The sequence below is a fragment of the Mytilus galloprovincialis genome, chromosome 13, assembly GCF_965363235.1.
Source record: "Mytilus galloprovincialis chromosome 13, xbMytGall1.hap1.1, whole genome shotgun sequence".
Lineage (NCBI taxonomy): Eukaryota > Metazoa > Mollusca > Bivalvia > Mytilida > Mytilidae > Mytilus > Mytilus galloprovincialis.
In genome coordinates this window covers 69,891,716-69,912,151 of record NC_134850.1, presented here as the reverse complement: position 1 = coordinate 69,912,151, position 20,436 = coordinate 69,891,716, and the positions used below count along the sequence as shown (strand labels likewise).

At 33.6% G+C, this 20,436-nt stretch overlaps 1 protein-coding gene across 1 annotated transcript in view; it reads left to right on the top strand.

Moving 5' to 3' along the window:
* The first annotated feature begins 560 nt into the window (after window positions 1–560).
* Window positions 561–20,436, top strand: part of LOC143056090 (uncharacterized) — a 124,407-nt gene continuing 104,531 nt past the window's right edge. Inside the window, exons 1-4 of the mRNA XM_076229175.1 lie at window positions 561–675; window positions 3,673–4,245; window positions 10,760–10,858; window positions 16,518–16,620. Coding sequence (XP_076085290.1) covers window positions 3,940–4,245; window positions 10,760–10,858; window positions 16,518–16,620 — 508 coding nt within the window. The 5' untranslated portion in view covers window positions 561–675; window positions 3,673–3,939. The remainder of the gene's footprint in view (window positions 676–3,672; window positions 4,246–10,759; window positions 10,859–16,517; window positions 16,621–20,436) is intronic.

Here is a 20,436-nt window from a genome sequence, read left to right as displayed (position 1 = left end):
ATTATTATTATTATTATTATTATTATTATTATTATTAAACCTGATTTTATAACTTGCTAAATTATCCTCTCTCTTGTAAGAAAATCATATAACATTGACATCAATAACATATCAAATCAAATACATACAGACTGGATCATTGTTATTTGGTTTTGTTAAATAAAGTGTGCAATGACCTCTACTTGTGTAATTTAAAACGAATACCCTAATTTCTTCCAGAAAGTCGTCAAAAAAATGAAACACCTTCAAATCATTTAAGACGTAATATTCATGATCACAACGCACGTACAAGATGATAAGCCAGGAATCTTTGGTTATTTATTAAAACCAAAAAACAGTTTAAGTAATTGTACCTCAAAGGAATGAAATCAATCTTTGATAAAATTATATTTCCATTCGAATAATAACGATAAGTAATATTGTGTTAACAATAATGCTTACACTTGTTAATCCCAATTTGATTTTTTTATCTGCGCTTTCAGTAGTTTTCCCACTACATGTATTTACCTTTTTATCTTAATTTGAAATCAATTTATAATACGAACTGATAACGGTTCTATAGTTACGCGTGCAAATACATTGAGGATTTTCAGTTTGATCCAGACAGATTAGATATTGTTTATGTGTTGAATATCTTTATCGCAGGACAATATACTGTGTGGCCGAATTGTAAAGGTAAACCTGTTACTTTTTCATATTTTTAAAATCTATTTGTCCATTTGAAAGTACCATTTAGTTTGAGCCTATACGGCTGCATGTTTTACGTTTATGTAAAGTATGCATGGTAACATGTACATGTCAATCAATATTTTGTTGTAAAGATAGCTGAATTTGTTTGTATTAATCAAATCAATATCAAGGTAATTTGTAAATACACAATCTAAGAGTAAACGAACATTATCTAAGTATGTGTCTGTCCCAAGTCAGGAGCCTGTATTTCAGTGGTTGTCGTTTGTTTTTGTGTTACATATTTGTTTTTCGTTCATTTTTATATATAAATAAGGCCGTTAGTTTTCTCGTATGAATTGTTTACATTGAATTATCGGGGCCTTTTATAGCTGACTATGCGGTATGGGCTTTGCTCATTGTTAGCGTACAGTGACCTATAAAGGCAACAGTAGTATACCGCTGTTCAAAACTCATAAATCCATGGACAAAAAAACAAAATCGGGGTAACAAACTAAAACCGAGGGAAACCCATTAAATATAAGAGGAGAACAACGACATAACACTTAAATGTTACACAACAAAAACGGATTGAGCATCAGACAAAATCTAACGAGAATAACAAATATAACACCAAAACCAAATACATGAATTTGGGATAGACAAGTACCGTGACACGTCTTATCGCAATGTGAATTTACACTCAAAAATAAGAGAAAACAAACGACACAACGTTAAAATGTTATACACACAGAAACGAACTATAATATAACAATGGCCATATTCCTGACTTGGTACAGGGCATTTTTAAAGGACAAAATGGTAGGTTGAGCCTGGTTGTGTGGCATGCCAAACCTCCCTCTTTTATGGCCATGTTAAATATTACATTAAAATGACAACACAACATTACAGGACTACAATTTAAATAAATAGGAGAACACAATTGACAAAGAAACACACGAATAATAGCTAATAAAAGGCAACAAGTTTAAATTTTAATACGCCAGAAGTGCATAAACAAAAAAGTTATGACCGTTTTATCTATGTACCCCGTTCACTTTCATTGATAATCAATCGGCCATTAATGATATGCAACGTAAGTGTAAAAGTCACGTGATGACCAAGAAAGCTGGATATGAATTCTGTAATATTTACAATGAATGATGCGTTGTTGATGTCTGTGTCTTGTTGGTCTCTTGTGGACAGTTGTCTCATAAGCAATCATATAGCATCTTCTTTTTTATATTACCTTTTCTTTCCAATGTTTACCTATTTGGCTATTTCAGCTAAACTACCATATAGTCAAATAGTTTCAAGTTCTATCTTGTAATATAGGATGCATGGCTTCATGTGTGTTTAATACTAACAGAATTAAGAAAGTTCAGGTCAATATCATAAGTTGAATTTTTGTGAATGTGCGAACACAGAAGGTTATAAAAGGTATACAAATAATTGCGGTACTGCTATAATTAGTAGATGATAAGTACCGTATTTGCAAAAAAGAAGTGTGCTACAATATTATTTAACTAGAGGCTCTAAAGAGCCTGTGTCGCTCACCTTGGTCTATGTGCATATTAAACAAAGGACACAAATGGATTCATGACAAAATTGTATTTTGGTGATGGTGATGTGTTTGAAGTTCTTACTTTACTGAACGTTCTTGCTTCTTACAATTATATCTATAATGAACTTTGCCCATTAGTAACAGAGAAAAATATTTGGTAAAAATTTACATAAATTTACCAAATTAATGAAAATTGTTAAAAATTGACTATAAAGGGCAATAACTCCTTAAGGGGTCAATTGACCATTTAGGTCATGTTGACTTATTTGTCGATCTTACTTTGATGAACATTATCGCTGTTTACAGTTTATCGCTATCTATAATAGTATTCAAGATAATAACCAAAACAGCAAAATTTCTTTAAAAATTAACAATTGGAGGGCAGCAACCCAACAACCGGTTGTCCAATTCATTTGAATATGTCAGGGCAGATATATATTGACTTGATTAACAATTTAACTCCTTGTCAGATTTCCTCTAAATGATTTGCTTTCAGAGTTATAAGCAAAAAACTACATTTTACCCCTGTTCTACTTTTAGCCGTGGTGGCCATCTTGGTTGGTTGACCGGGTCACGTCACACATTTTTTAAAACTAGATACTCTAAAGATGATTGTGGCCAAGTTTGGATTAATTTGGTCCAGTAGTTTCAGAGGAGAAGATTTTTGTAAAAGATTACTTAGATTTATGAAAAATGGTTAAAAATTGACTATAAAGGGCAATAACTCCTAAAGGAGTCAACTGACCATTTCGGTCAGGTTGACTTATTTGTAAATCTAACTTTGCCGAACATTATTGCTGTTTACAGTTTATCTCTATCTATAATAATATTAAAGATATAACCAAAAACAGCAAAATTACCTCAAAATTACCAATTCAGGGGCAGCAACCCGACAACGGGTTGACCGATTCATCTGAAAATTTCAGGGCAGATAGATCTTGACCTGATAAACATTTTTAAACCTGTCAGATTTCCTGTAAATGCTTTGGTTTTTGAGTTATAAGCCAAAAACTGCATTATACCCCTATGTTCTATTTTTAGCCTTGGCGGGCATCTTGGTTGATTGACCGGGTCACGCCACACATTTTTTTAAACTAGATACCCCAATGATGATTGTGGCCAAGTTTGGTTCAATTTGGCCTAGGAGTTTCAGAGAAGAAGATTTTTTGTAAAAGTTAACGACGACGGACGACGACGACGACGACGACGGACGACGACGGACGCCGGACGCCAAGTGATGAGAAAAGCTCACTTGGCCCTGTGGGCCAGGTGAGCTAAAAACACAAAAATATATGTTAATCAAAATCCTTAGGTGGTTTTAAAATAAAAAGATTAGATATAGAAGTGCATGAAAAGTCTGCATCCCTACATTGATTTGTGTTCAGAAGATAAAACCAAACATTGTATCTATTATAAAAACGTATTTCTTGGTATAATTACAGGAAAAAAAGTTAACACCGGGTCAATCTTCGTAACTGTGAAGCATTGGTAATTACCTCCACATTGTTACGAATTAACCGCAATACAGAGACACTTGCACTTGCTGGTCGTTAACGTAACGTATTGTAACGTCACATGTTTATTACGTCTTTGTATATCATTACGTCTTCATGCAGAAAAGTAAACAGTCAAAGTTTATACACGTCGTTAATCATTTACACAACAAAGCAAAGTACTAACACTAATCCCAAACATTAGTGCCGTGACCTATGGAGAACCTCAGAGCATTTCGTGGTGAAGAAAGAAGCGCCGTCACAACACTTATCAACAGGACCAAACAGAAAATTGCACACAATGACATCGAAAACCAAGAATTATTGGCAGCCACAGAAACACTGGTAGAGAAGAAGACCTTACTCGAACACTTAGATACACAGATTTTGTATGGAAAAAAAATTAAAGATATGCAACAGGAAAGGTTGAACAGTGATGAATTCAAATTACATATGGAAAAGGCTATTCGCATATTCAAGGGCATTACATCAAACTCAGGAGTTAGCGTTATTAAACCTACGGTGAGTGATTTTTTAAATCAAGGTCCAGTAGCACATATTTTAACACTTCCGACAACTAGCAATATTAATCATATCACAAATCAGACATAGGATGCTATTCAAAGCACTTTTGTAAATCACGCAGCAAACGCTACTTATAACCCGTCTCTGAATTTCTTTCACATACTACCTAAATTAGATTTGCCTTCATTTTCGGGAGATTTCTTACATTGGCAGATATTTTGGGATTCGTTTGAATCAAACTTACACCACAACCCTGATCCTACAAACATACAAAAGTACAGTTCCTAAAACAAGCACAAAAAACAAATAAACTATGTGTATATTGCAAACAGTCGCATTCGTCAGTAGATTGTACAAGCATTGTAGACTATGAAAAACGCTTTATCAATGTCGAACAGAAAAACCTTTGTTTCAATTGTCTTGGAAATCATAAAGTTTCTGAATACTGTTCTAAATTTAAATGCCGTAAATGTAATAGCAAACATCACACAAGCCTATGTAATAATGAAAAGACAGCATTACACGATGATCAGACAAGCGCATGTGTGCATACAGTTGATATAGAAGAGGGAAATACTGTAAAACAACTTATTTTCGCGGATACTTTATTTCGCGTTTAGTCCTTTCCAGTCCATTTCGCGGCGATTTAATTTTGCGATTCTCAAATTTACCTGATGTAGTTAAGTAACAAATAATGAAAGTTTTACATATTCACGACGATTTATATTCGCGATTTTTTTTTACTCGCGAATGCCGCGAAAATAAATCGCTCGCGAAAATAAGTTGGTTTACAATCGTAACACGTCTACATTTTACACTTCGTCAACATTGCCCATGTTATCAATAACTGATGTATTACTGAAAACAGCTATTTCACTAGTTTGGACAGGAAACCAGACTGTATTCGCATATATACTGCTAGTCGAAGATTCACAGAAATCTTTCTTTCCGAATATTTAGCTACAAATAAAGCGGTTATTGAGTTGGAAACCCAAAAAGGAGAAAGATCACCAAAGGAAGTGCTTATTGTACCCACAATAGCTGTCCCTTTGCAGAATCAAATGAATTACGAAGCATCTAAACTGCCTTATTTACAAGGTTTGAGATTGGCACACCCCGTATGTGATGAATATGAATTTGAGATTTCTTTGTAAATAGGCGCAGACTACTGTTGGGACATTGTCGAAAACAACACAATCCGCGACGATGGCCCAACAGCTGTGAAATCAAAAATTGGGTATTTATCATCGGGACCAAATATCAACACAACAGGTTGTACAGTTGAAGCTTCAATGATAAATATTTTGGTGCAGCATAAGAAAGTGGAGATTGATTTGGAGCATTTTTGGAACTGGAATCCATTTGAGTTACAGCAGAAGACGAGTCAACACAGGCAGATATAGATTTTTATAAAACATATCAGAACTCTATTGTATTATGTACAAAGATAATCGATATATCGCCAAATAACCGTCGAAAGACGATTTTCAGAACTTACCAACCAACTACAATATAACAAAACATCGTACTGAAATTTAATTAACAAGCTCAGTAAGGACCCAGACATGCTGAGAATATACAGAAGTATAATCAACGATCAAGAAAAGCATGGATTTTTTAAAAAGGTTAATGAGGAAACAGACAAAAGTACAAGAATACATAACATTCCGCATCATACTGTGAAAAAAGACTCAACAACAACCCCAATACGCATAGTTTACGATTGTGATGTAGAGACTCAACAGGCAAAGCCAGCTTGAATGATTGTATTGTGTCAGTACCACCACTTATGAATGATTTGACAGGAATTATCACAAGATTCAGATTACACAAATTTGCAGTAACAACGGATATCGAGAAGGCGTTTTTACAGATCCAGTTATATGAAGAACACCGAGACGTAAAAAAAATGTTTCTTGTTTGAGCGATCCAAAAAGTAAAATCATAAAAATACTGAACTTAGAGGAAAATTAATTCGGAAAGTCCATAACCACATGGCAAAATCAAATAATAAAACGCATGAAAAACGAATGGACAAGAACTGTCATTTTCCTGACTTGATACAGGCATTTTCAAATGTAGAAAATGTTGGATTAAACCTGGTTCTATAACGCTAACCCTCTCACTTCAATGACAGTCTCATCACATTCCGTTATATTTACATTGATGCGTTAAATAAATAGACACAATAAATAAAATAGTCAAAATATGGGTACATCAGTCAAGCGACCCTACTAGTTCATTGATCACATATCGTTTCTGAGTAGTTTATAGTCTATTTGAAATAACTTGTTCTTCAGTCATGTTGAATGCCACAATCATGACACATCTGAAAAATAATTTATGTGAACAACGTTTTGTCGAGCTTTCATAGCGAGGAGAATTTACTGTCGTTTTATAAAGAATCACGTCAACGTTAATCCAAAGGTGGATTTAATCTTAGGTCTTGGACATCAAATAATTTGAAACTATGCAATATTGCAGAGTCGTAGGATGTATGGACAAAGATACAACTATAAAGATTTTGGAACTTCGATGGAACACTGAAACTGACACGATATCGTTTCAAAACAGCATTAAAATTGTAAAGGGTATATTTTTTACCAGGAGGGAAATTCTTCATTAGTCGTCAAGGATATTTGACCCGTTAGGAGTATTGAGGCTTATCACAGTACGAGCTAAGATTTTAATGCAGTCTATATGGGATAGGAATTTGACTGGAATCAACCCTTACCAAATGATATAAAGAGTAAATGGTACGATTTATTGGAGGATTTATAAAAAGCAGTCACACTTGAAGTACCGAGATTTTATTTCGCCAATGAATCATCTACAGATATTAACATTAAAGTAAGAAAATTACATGTATCTACCGATGCTAGTCAAAGTACATACGGAGCATGCGCATACATAGTGGACGGAGATCAATCAACGTTGGTACCGGCTAAAAACAGAGTTGCCCCTTTAAAACAAATTACATTACCAAGACTTGAATTAATGGGAGCATTAACTGGAACGAGCCTATCTAATCATTTACTGAAGAATTTAGGTGACATGGCAGTAACATTTTGGTCCGATAGTTAAATTGTTTTAACATGGATTGCATCGATTAAACCACTAAATTATTGTTAACCGAGTTACTGAAATCAAAGAAATTGTTAATAAACTCGACATAGATACCAGGACTAAATTTAGTATATACGCCAGACGCGCGTTTCGTCTACAAAAGACTCATAAAGGCAACAGTAGTATACCGCTGTTCAAACTCATAAATCCATGGACAAAAAACAAACTCGGGGTAACAAACTAAAACTGAGGGAAACGCATTAAATATAAGAGGAGAACAACGACACAACACTACAATGTAACACACACAGAAACGGACCAAGCATCAGACAAAATCCCACGAGAATAACAAATATAAAATCAAAACCAAATACATGAATTTGGGATAGACAAGTACCGTGACACGTCTTATCGCAATGTGAATTTACACAAAACAAATAAGAGAAAATAAACGACGCAACGTTAAAATGTAACACACACAGAAACGAACTATAATATAACAATGGTTATATTCCTGACTTGGTACAGGACATTTTTAAAGGAAAAAATGGCGGGTTGAACCTGGTTTTGTGGCATGCCAAACCTTCCCTTGTATAGCCATGTGAAATATAACATTAAAATGACAACTGAACACCACAGGACTACAATATAAATAAATTGGAGAATACAATTGACAAAGAAACACACGAACAACAGCCAACAGTGACGCTCGAATCAAATATCAGTGATGGAGATATTGCCCGACTAACACGTACCCGTGACGCAAAGACGACAATGAAATATTCAGATGTGGAGGAAGGATACACAATGCTTCGTTGAGTGAAAATACGAAATTTCCGTACTTGTTACCCACGAAACACAATTTTACAGATCTAGTGATTAGGAATACGCATGTCAACCAACTACATTCAGGACCGACCAGTACATTAACATATCTCCGCCAAAGCTATTGTATACCAAGGATTAGACAGTGCGTAAGAACAGTTTTACGGAAATGTGTGACTTGTCGTAAAGTTACAGGGAGGCTTATCCAACCTGGACCCGCCACCACAACCAGTAGATACAGTTCAAGATACATTTCCATTTACTGTGACAGGCGTAGATTTTACAGTACCCATTTATGTAAAACAAATCCGAAAATTCAAGACCTAAAGTTTACATCTGTTTATTTACTTGCGCCTCTACTAGAGCCTTACATTTAGAGATCGTGTCAAACTTGACAGAGGAGTCTTTTATTTTAGCATTCAGACGATTTGTAAGTCGTAGATCGTTACCAAAAACAATAATTTCAGAAATTACAAAATCAAGGAACAGAATGAAAATTTATTCCAAAAGGAGCACCATGGTACGGCGGATTCTGGGAACGTATGATCGGACTAACCAACACAACTTTAAAGAAAGTTTTAGGGAGTAAATGTATATGCATGGAAAAATTACAAACAGAAGCTCCTATTCAGACTTTGTAAAACGTCACCAGTGTCTGAGCAGAAAGTTGATGAACCAGGGGTATATCAAAGAACGTCTCGTCCTTTTTCTAAAAAGGTTCATCGGAAGATATCAAGAACTTGTCGATAAATATTCCGTATCAACTTCACAAACAATACAAGATGGTCTTGATGTATAGATTTTGCGTACTGACGTTGGTTATCATCTTAATAACGTGTTATAGTATTCTTTTATTTGTCTTTATTAATATTACTTTTACTGTTAAGTCAGTTTTTTTAGATATTCATTTGACGTGACGCTGTGCTTATGTATAAAACATCATACTTTGAACGACAAAATTATTTCATTTATTAATATTACTTTTACTATCGGATCTTGACATACTTTGAATGACAAAACTATTTTATTCAATAATACTACTTTTTCCCCTATATATAGCAACTCCCAAGTTACACCGTATGGTGGTGCGCCTGACAGAGGCGGAACTTACAGATTAGGTAACAGGTAACAGGTTTTCTGTTAAGTCTGTTTTTTATGATATACATTTGACGTGAAACTGTACTTATGTATCCCATCATACTTTGAACCACACAATTATTTTATTTATTATTATTACTTTTACTGTTAAGCTTCTTTTTGTTATATCTACTTTACGTGACTCTGCATTTATGTATGCCGTCATACTTTGAACGACAAAATTATTTTATGTCTACCTGTGCGAATTTCAAACGCGCAATTCTACACCAGTACTGAAAACCTTCCATCCTTTACGGGTAGACTTTACATAGATAAGTCGTATAAGATAAGAAAAATGAGTATGTTAAATCTCATGTATGCCTTTTTGTGCCTCTTCGTTTCATTTGTTGTTTTTATAGTGATTAAGATGATAACACAATATTGACTGCTGTATCCCTATTTTTGACAGTTTTACTCCTTGAGTATGTTTGTTTTGTTCATGCATCGTTGACAATGTAATGGAATTTGATGCGACTGTCATACAAGTGAGAGGTTTGGCTAGCTATAAAACCAGGTTCAATCCACCAGTTTCTACATTGGAAAATGCCTGTACCAAGTCAGGAATATGACAGTTGTTGTCCATTCGTTTGATGTGTTTGGACTTTTGATTTTGAACTTTCCTTTTTGAATCTTCCTCGGAGTTTAGTATTTTTGTGTTTTTACTTTTTTCATCACTGAGATTGAATCTACATTGAACGACAGACCAATCACGTACGTGTCATCAGATGTTAACGATCTTAACCATTGACACCTTTACATCTTCTTTGGGGTCGAAGAATAAGATGTTTACCGTATCCGTCTACAAGCATGAACAATTTGATTGAATTTAAACATAATTATACATAACAGCTTGAATCAACGTCCGCAGGATCATCAGAACATTATTCAACATTTTAGAAAAAGATAGAAGAATGAATATCTTACATCATTAAGGGAATAACACACTACTCTAGGACACAATAATCAGACAATCAATTTGGTGATGTGGAACAAATACATGAAGACTCACCTAGATTATTGGAAGCTATCCTTTATAGATGAACTATTGGTTGGCAAGAATGGACTCGTTAGAGCTGTAAATTTGCGTACAAACAATGGACACACAAATTGTCCTATTTTAAAGTTATATCATATACAGGTTTCTTGCGATTTGTTTCAATCAACAGATGACACCAAAGAACGTAAATCAAAGAAGGCCGCCAGGTAAATGATTCGCCAACTGATGTCTTAATTTTATAGTTATACAGACTTTAATCTTCAAAGTGATAGTTATTTTCTACATACATGGACTTGAAAGTGATTTTAATTCATTGTCAATATTTGAAATTCGAAATCTTATTTATTAAGTTTTTTCCTTTTCACTTTCCTATGGCCGGAGTGTCAAAGGTACTAGGATTATAATTGTCTCGATGTATTTGTGCAAGTGGTGGATCGTGGCTATTTTTTACATTAGATATTTTTATCTTGATTTCTAACATTATAGGCAATGACATCTATTGGAAAGCTAAAAGCTAATGTGTCTGAAGAAATTATACATTGGTGCAAAAATTCTGTCAATCCTAAACCAAATAAAGATACACGGGTGAGTCAAAAAATTATTTTAATTATAAACGAAACCTGCCAAGACAAGGAAAAGCAATATATTATATTGTGTATACATTTTTGTAGAGTTTATTTTACCCTTTCGTATATTTGCCTATCTGTTACATCTCTCCGAAAATATCTTTCATTTAACATTGCACACAATGTTTGATAAACAACTGTTTTCGTAAGTTATGTAACTGTACCTATGTACTTTGGTAATTTATAGTCTACTTTCTTTATTTGTCCATATTGTTACAAACTTTCAATTTCGTGTTTGAATCTTTTTATATAAGTATAAGAACATGTGTTATGATTGTCTACGTTCGGCCTTGAAATGCCAATTGTTAAAAAAAAATCCTCTGAAAATTTTGATCTAATTTATGTACAAAATAATGAACGAAAATCAGATATGACCTACAACAACAAACGATACCTACTGAATTGAGTGGACAAAGCAGAGTACTTATACTTCCCAACAAAATAAAAAATACACTAAGTACATATCTGACAGTACTCTCAGTTACTGACAGCCAAGTTCAAAGCCAATAACAACTAACACAAAATAAAATAATGCATCTAAGTCCCCATCCAACATCAAAAAGACGTCATTTACAGTCAGAAAAAAATCACTGTGCAACCCCACTAAATAGGTATCGACAGATTGTAGAGCCACAAATGTGCGTATGTAAATAAAAAGTAAAATTAATATGATCCTAATTTACCGGGAAAGGAATCGAGGTCATATTAACAAAAACAAAACAAAAAAGAGTGTTCAAAGAACTAATTCTAGTGTTGAATAAGCAACCTTTCCGAATAAGTTTATTCAAAAAGAAATAGTGTTGTCAAATCGTACACTTTTGCCTAACCGGTTAGTCGGATAATCGTTCGATCGATTAACCGGTTAACCGGTAGTTAAGTGATGTTTGAAGACCTTAAACTATCAATAGTACCCTACACATAGGTATAAGAAGATGTAGTATTAGTGTCAATGTTTTTACGATGAATTTAAGTTTGTCCTTTGGTATTATAAGGCTTTTCTGTAAGATTCCTGTCGAAGTTTGACTTTTAATAATCAAATACACGGTATCAGCTGTGGCGGTTATACAAACTTCAGATTGAATAAAAAAAAACTTCTTGATATCGTAGAATTGAATATGTCTGAAACCGATTACTCTTTCATTTTCTCTAGTTGTCTCCGAAATAATGTGGAGCGTTTAAATTTGAATTGATTAATCCTGATACTCGTACCATCAAGTATACATTGATGACATTCACGTTAGTTTGCTTTTTACAGCTTTTGAGTTAGTTTAAAGTATGACAAAGACTTACACGACGTGATTGCACATTCAGATGTAGGTCTACACAGTATTGGATCAAAAATGAAAAGAAGTAAATCGTAAAATTTAATCGTATTACTTATTTAAAGTTACTGTTAAAACAACATGTAACTAATTATGTTTCCTTAAGATCTTGCCCCGAGCTGAGGGACAAGTTCTAATTGATTTTATATTTTTGGATTAACAATAGCAATCAACATACTGGACAGTTGATCCGTCAAATTAATTACCACGACGACAATTTTTAAAGCAAACATAACTATTTAATGATTTCAATACAAATTCATATCAAATCTATTAAAATTGAAAAAAACGTCCGGTTAACCGGTTAGCGTTTTTGGTATTCGGTATTCGGTCGTTCGAACGGTTAACCGGTTAACCGATTAACCGTTGACAACACTAAAAAGAAACTATAAAATATTCCACCTCTTACCCACAGCCATTCTTCACAGCCAAATTTTAACAACATGAATGCTAATATGGGGAGATGATTAATGTTCGCCTTGATAACCTTTTTGACAACAAAATGTATCGGCAGTTTGTAGGTTTTCCCATGGTCATCACGTGTGCCTCGTCAACAGCAGACTTGTTCCTGTATTATCAGAAACACAATTCAAATTCAGTAAAGATTCATCTTACTTGCATTAAACTGATCAATTTAACTACGCGTATCGTTATCTTGATTATATGTTTGCGTTAAATAATAAATTCATTTAGAAATTTATACAAAGATAAAATCAATGTTGTTGTATATTATATTAAATACTTTGATAGAACATGTATTTTGATTAAAATGTGTTCATTATTCTAATATTCTGGAATAACTGATGCATCGTTTTGGTATACAAATCTAAGAATTATTTTAAATAAACTATTTAGTTAACATGAACGAATGCCATCTCAGGAGCCTGGAATTCAGTGGTTGTCGTTTGTTTATGTGTTACATATTTATTTTTTGTTCATTTTTTACATTTTGGATATAGTTTCTAAAACTGTTCGTAAAAAACGTTCTCACGGTCGTAGAATAAATCGCAATCAAAGAAAATTTCGGACCAATCATACCAATATTTCGGACCTAATTTCTATTTCAAAAAACAACGGTAGACATTATCTGTTAACAAAATTCTGTTCGTTACCGGTTAATAAGTTAAATAAAATTTTGGAGGATTGCAACACAATTTCATATAGCAGTCCTAAGTATGAAATTGTTCAAATTATTATGGCATATTGTTATTCTAAATTATTTCCCAAAATTGATCGCCCTGAAGATCATAAAAAACATTTTATTAAAATTAAGTATGTCAATAAAGGCTTTGATTTTGTAAATATTGCCGGTATATTTAACGACCATTCTGTTAAAGAACAAATTCCTGGATATTTTGACAATACTGAGCTACCTCTTATTTGTTATATTTACAAGAAATCTACCCGGAAATTTGTGTTTAATTATAGTCAATTGTGTAAAGATGTTAATATCAGTGAAAAGACACCTACTTCATGTAATTGCAGTAATTCCGAATATATTTATGGACCCATTTCCCATGTTATAACAGGAGATCTTAACATCGTTCAAGACCGAGAGTTAAAATCATTCCTCAGTAAAGGACCTAAATATCGTCCCCCGTCAATTATTAATTGGAATGAGTGTCGTAATATCATCCACGACTCACTCCATACTTACTGTATGAAATGGATAAAACGGGAAAAAGCTGACAAAAAATCTTTGGACTCTTTTTTTAATTCAGTAATGAAGATAGTTGATATACGTATTCAACATTTTAAAGAACATTTTATTATAAACAATAACCACAATAAACCTATTTCTCGTATCAAACATAAACTAAAAGAACTAGCCAAGGAATTTGTTTTTGTCCCGGCAGATAAAGCTGCTAATAATATTATTATTGTTTGACGTAAATTTTACATTGAGGTTCTGAAAAAGGAAATCACAAATTCACCAACATTCCAACTGACTCCATTTTCAGAAAACAAAATCTGTAACAAACATAAACTTTTAGCCTCCGCTTTACAAGCAGAGCCAAATACAATGAAAGTCCCAACTATGTATTGGCTTCCGAAGCTACACAAAACCCCTTACAAATATAGATTTATTTCGTCTTCAAGCCATTGTTCAACTACTAAATTGTCTATTCTTCTTACCAGCACACTTGGTACAATTAAAAACCTGATAATAAATTGTTCAAATAAGGCCTTCGAAAATAGTGGAATAAATTACTTTTGGAGTGTCAAAAACTCGTTGGAAGTACTTGATAAATTGCATGCTTATATTGGTGATTTTGAATCAGTTCAAAGTTTTGATTTTTCTACCCTGTATACCACATTGCCTCACATTCTCATTGAGAAAAAATTCACACACCTAATTAAATGGGCATTCAAAAAATCAGAATGTGAATATATATGTTCAAACTCTTTTAGGTCATTTTTTAGTTGCAATAAACAAAAAAACTATGTTAATTGGACATGCTTTGATACTATATATGCCCTTGAATTTTTACTGGATAACATTTTTGTTCGCTTTGGGGATTCCGTATATCGTCAGATTATCGGAATTCCAATGGGGACTAACTGTGCACCACTTATTGCGGACCTGTTTTTGTATTGTTATGAGTTACAATTTATGACAAAAATAAGCAAAGACCCATCGAAACAACATCTGATAAACAAATTTAATAATACTTTTAGATATTTAGATGATATTTTGGCTCTCAATAATGACGACTTCAGTATGTATATTAATGAAATTTATCCTGTTGAACTTACTTTAAATAAAGCTAATACTAACAATGACTACTGCCCTTTTCTCGATCTTGATATCTATATCACTAATGGAAAGCTGAATACAAAAATTTATGATAAAAGGGATGATTTTTCATTTCCTATCGTTAATTATCCGTTTTTAGATGGTGACGTTCCCTTGTCACCATCTTACGGTGTTTATATATCTCAATTTGTACGATTCGCTCGTGTATGTAACAATGTTTTAGATTTTAACGAGAGAAATGTATGTATTACTGAAAAATTATTACACCAGGGTTTTCGATATCACAAACTAGTCAAAACATTTACTAAATTTTATCATCGGTATAAAGACATCATTCGTAAATATAGCTCAACATGCAGACTTCTAATACGTTCAGGTATTTCACATCCAATTTTTTATGGTAATATTCTTTATAAAGCACAAAGGTGTCAGTATTCACCTCAGAAACTTACAAAACCTTTGAATAGACTTATTACGAAGGGATATAATTACGATACTGTTGTCAAGTCATTAAAGATTGAATATTTTGGCGTTAATATTGAGTCACTGATAAGGTCTTTGCATCGGAACTATTTTTTTTAAAACAGTTGTTGGCATGACACGGGTTATGTTCTTCTCATATATGTTATGATGGTATGATACTAAACCCCTAACGGGAAGGATTGTGCCTGATGTTCATATGATGAAATCATAATCTTTCAGTCAGTTTAATTGAAGTCTGGAGCTGGCATGTCAGTTAACTGCTAGTAGTCTGTTGTTATTTATGTATTATTGTCATTTTGTTTATTTTCTTTGGTTACATGTTCTGACATCAGACTCGGATTTCTCTTGAACTGAATTGTAATGTGCGTATTATTATGCGTTTACTTTACTACATTGGTTAGAGGTATAGTGGGGAGGGTTGAGATCTCACAAACATGTTTAACCCCGCCGCATTTCTGCGCCTGTCCCAAGTCAGGAGCCTCTGGCCTTTGTTAGTCTTGTATTATTTTAATTTTAGTTTCTTGTGTACAATTTGGAAATTAGTATGGCGTTCATTATCACTGGACTAGTATATATTTGTTTAGGGGCCAGCTGAAGGACGCCTCCGGGTGCGGGAATTTCTCGCTACATTGAAGACCTGTTGGTGACCCTATGCTGTTGTTTTTTATTTGGTCGGGTTGTTGTCTCTTTGACACATTCCCCATTTCCATTCTCAATTTTAGTAAATAAGGCTGTTAGTTTTCTCGTTTGAATTGTTTTACATTGTCTTATCGCGGCCTTTTATAGCTGACTATGCGGTATGGGCTTTGGTCATTGTTGAATGCCGTACATAAACATATGCCTGTACCATGTATGGTGTCCAACAATTGTTATCCATTCGAATTGATGTGTTGATGCTTTTTATTTTGACATTCGGTATTTTTTTCAAAGGATCTATTTGTTTTCCACTTACCTTCGACTTATTGGCATTTTAGACACTTTTCTGTGTATATTACATGCATGTATGTGCACATAAAATGTTTCTATTTCTTATTTCTAATTCTGCTTTATCGTAGGAATTACAAGACAGCTTACAGTGTCGGCTCTCTTTCTTACAACAAGATTTTATAACGTTTCTCGATCCAGAAGATTTCATAAAAGATATTAGAAGATTTGATGGTAAGCTTAAAGTTATGTCACAAAATTATTCAAAATTTGGTGAGTATATTGAACATATCCATACCATCAAACTAAAGATAAAGGATACAACAGATACAGTTTAGTCTCCGTCATATTTTGACCTGCATCTTAAAATTGACAGTAAGGGTCGGTTGAATATAAAACTTAACCTTAAAAGAGATGACTCCCTATTGTGAACCTTTCGTTTCTATGTAATAGTATTGCAGCAGCGCCTTCATTCGGAGAATATATCTCCCAATTGATACAATATTCGGTTTGTATTTCCTATCATGATTTCTTCGATAGAGAGCTGCTGCTCACAAGGAAGCTCTATTAAACCAAAAGTTCCAAATTGTGATGTTGAAATTATCCATTTGTGAATTTTACGGACGTCCTCACGAGTTGGTTGACCGTTATGGAATAAGCGTTTAACAGATGATATCGGATATGTTCCTTGATATCGTAACTTCAATATCCTTCTCTTTTCACGAATGTAATCTAACGAGTGAGATTTTTTACCTGGTTTGTAATAACAGGAGCTTACTTTTTAGTTTTCTATGCTGTGTCATATAAACTATTGTTTGTCTGTTGTTTTTTATTTTATTTTTAGCCATGGCGTTGTCAGTTTGGTTTCGATTTGTGAGTGTGACTGTCCCTATGGTATCTTCGTCCCTCTTTTTAAAAAATTGAATCAAGAAATGATATTTAACTTTCATTTTGATAACGAAAAACAAAAGCAGAAAATGTGATATAATTTAATCTTGCATTACTTTGATAATATCGAAATAAATCATTATTTGGTGGAATGGGTTCCATGGTATCCGATTTATACTTTCTCGACCGGTCATTTAATTCGTAATCAACGTTTTTTGTGTGTTTGTTTTTTTATCGGGAGTTCTTTATATTTAAACATTATGTTTTCATTTAAAATATTCTTTCTGTTCTCCAAATATCTAGTAGCTAGGGTGCCCAGTATCGAAAAAGACGTCTAGTTAACGAGTTTAAGTTAACGGATAACACACGGGCATATTTATATGCAAACTATCGGAACATCATTATATTTTGCAATCATGAACGTCGTCGTAAGGTACCGTGGTCACGTTTTCAAAATTTGTGGTTTTTAGGGTACCCAAAAATACGTCCTCATACAGGCCATCTTCAACACGAAAAAAAAAGTATTGCTTTCTGTGTTATCATTTAGTTCTAACAATTAAATTTATCATATAACGGAAGTTGAAAAGATTTATATAATTTAAGTATAAGTATTTCATGATTTTTTTAAGACTATTTTTTTAGCTGAAATTTACCACATTTTGAACGAAAGAAAATTTATTGGGTGTTACTTTCACGACGGGAAGTACTCTGATTACATCAATAAGACATGGTTCATATGTGTGCCAAATATATTTTGTGTAATGTTAATCGAAAGAAGAAAATAGAAATTTAAGACACAAATTTAGGGATAATTCTGCCTTGTTGCAAGCACGCCTTTTCTTGTGGCGTTAATCGTTTTGTAGCTTACACTATCCGGTCATTAACTAGGACAATTGTCACAAACTTTCTTTTTTCTTATTTTAATTACTTTTGGAATGGTCGATTTGTATGTTTTGAATACTCTAGTTAGTTTGTAAAGATCGTTGCTGTGTTTTAGGAAATATTTTTGTTAATGTTTTTTATAACTTTAATTGCGTTTTTGAATTCATAATTTTGTTATAATTGTAATATACAAATCAAACCCTTCGGTCACGTTTCAGACCCGGAGTATGGTACACTTTCACAGTCTTGTTAAACTATGCCTATCATATCAAGCCATAAACGTAATAGGAATGAGATACAGTGGGATAAGTGTGTTATATGTCAGGGTTCTTCTACTGAATTGCTTATCAATATGCGAGGGATTAAAACAAACAAAAGCTTATCGAGGCTCTGAGAGCACGGAAACATCATGTATATTTTAGTATATTGCATGATGCTTCAGACCTAGACTATCTTTAAGTTCGTACTGATGATTACATAATATTGTTCCACCATTCTTGCTATAAATTTTACATTAGCAGACACAACTGCAATTATTTAAAAGCTAAATCAAGTTCTTGTTCGTTTGTAAAAGTGTTTCAGGTCATATATAGAAGGTCGGCAAATTCCTGACTGGAAAAAGTTTCTTTGAGTCAGTGAGAACCAGCAAGCCTTAATCAGATTTCTTGGCGAATCGATTTTTCAGCATCATGGTAGATCAACAGTTACTATGAAACATGATGATTCAGTTATCTAGCTAGCACTTCCAAGGACCCTAAATCTGCTCAGAAGGAGTATTCAGGTTTTAAGAATTATTCTGTACGCCTGATGAAGTAGATACCCGCATGATTTTCATGTAGGCTAAGAGTTCGGTGTAAAAGGCATCAAGGGTAGGATAATTATAATGTCACAAGATACAGATGTTCTGATCTTATGCGTTCATTTCTTCCCCTCCATGCAGCATACGCATGAGCTATGGTTTCAAACAGGCACTATAACTTGCACACATGATTTGCGCCGCTATATACCTGATCACGAATTATGTAAAAGTCGCGGGTTTGCCATCTGTAATATTCTACCAGCCACACATGTTTTAACATGATGCCAAATTACGTCATCCCTGTTTAGGATCGGTAAGTCTTGAAGGACAACCCAGATGATTTTTCCGATTTGTTAAACCTTTCTTATTGTGACATCGATTAATCTATAGATGCAGCTGGAGATCTTGTTGTTACGTTGAATGATCTCAAGTCAAATCGTGTAATAATCTATCTAGTGGGGAATGATATGTAAAAAAAACCTACAAAAATAACCCTCCCATATGGTCTCTAACCTTGACGTAGTTGGTGGGCTTAAACTACAGAAGACCATAGAACGTAGTAGGTAATACTAGCTTCGATCATAATTTTCTGTTTGGTTTCTCACGCCTTTTTGTCTGCAATTGTTAGTAAAATACATCGGTGCTGTACATAACCCTCTCCCTTATTATATTTTTGGAATACTTGTAAATGTTCCGCACCATATGAGTATTTGGACCATACGCGTATGGTCATGACCATATTCGTATACTCATATGGTCCGACCATACGCGTATGGTCCGATCGTACGCGTATGGTCGGACCATATGAGTATAATACTCGTTTGGTTATTAACGGGCCGGAACATATGAGTATTTGGACGATGTAGGTAATTTTTTTCAAATTACATTATAAACGTATCAATAATACAAAAACTTTATCTAAAAAAACAATGATGGTTACATGACAATGTATTAATTTTATAATTCAAAGATTACGTCAAAAATAAATATTGATGCCATAGTTAGTTTTCATCGCTAATTACATTCTTGCATGTAGGCTTAGGGTGATATTTTTTTTTCTTCCACACGATATCATAGCTGTTTTTGCATTTGCAAGTCTTGGTTGTGGACGATCCTTTCATTTACACCTTGTGTTTGCGAGTGATAAGCTAGACTTTTTGCAGCTGCGTACAGTGATACCGAGGTCTTTGGCCATTCCGATATGTCTACGGTGTTTTAAGAAGCTCTAGATCTCAAATATCGTAACATGACTGAATTACACCATATTCACAAGACGACTTAATTAAACTATGTTACTTTCCAGTGACCTCTTGTGTAGCAGTTCATTAAGAATTTATTTATTTAAGTTGACATATTGCCATTCACTCGTAATAACAAATCGTTAATGACCATCGGTAATTAATAATAATGACCATCGGTATAAAATATGTGTATTATAGTTTTGACAAGTAATTAAAATTAACTATGTGAAACTTCTAATT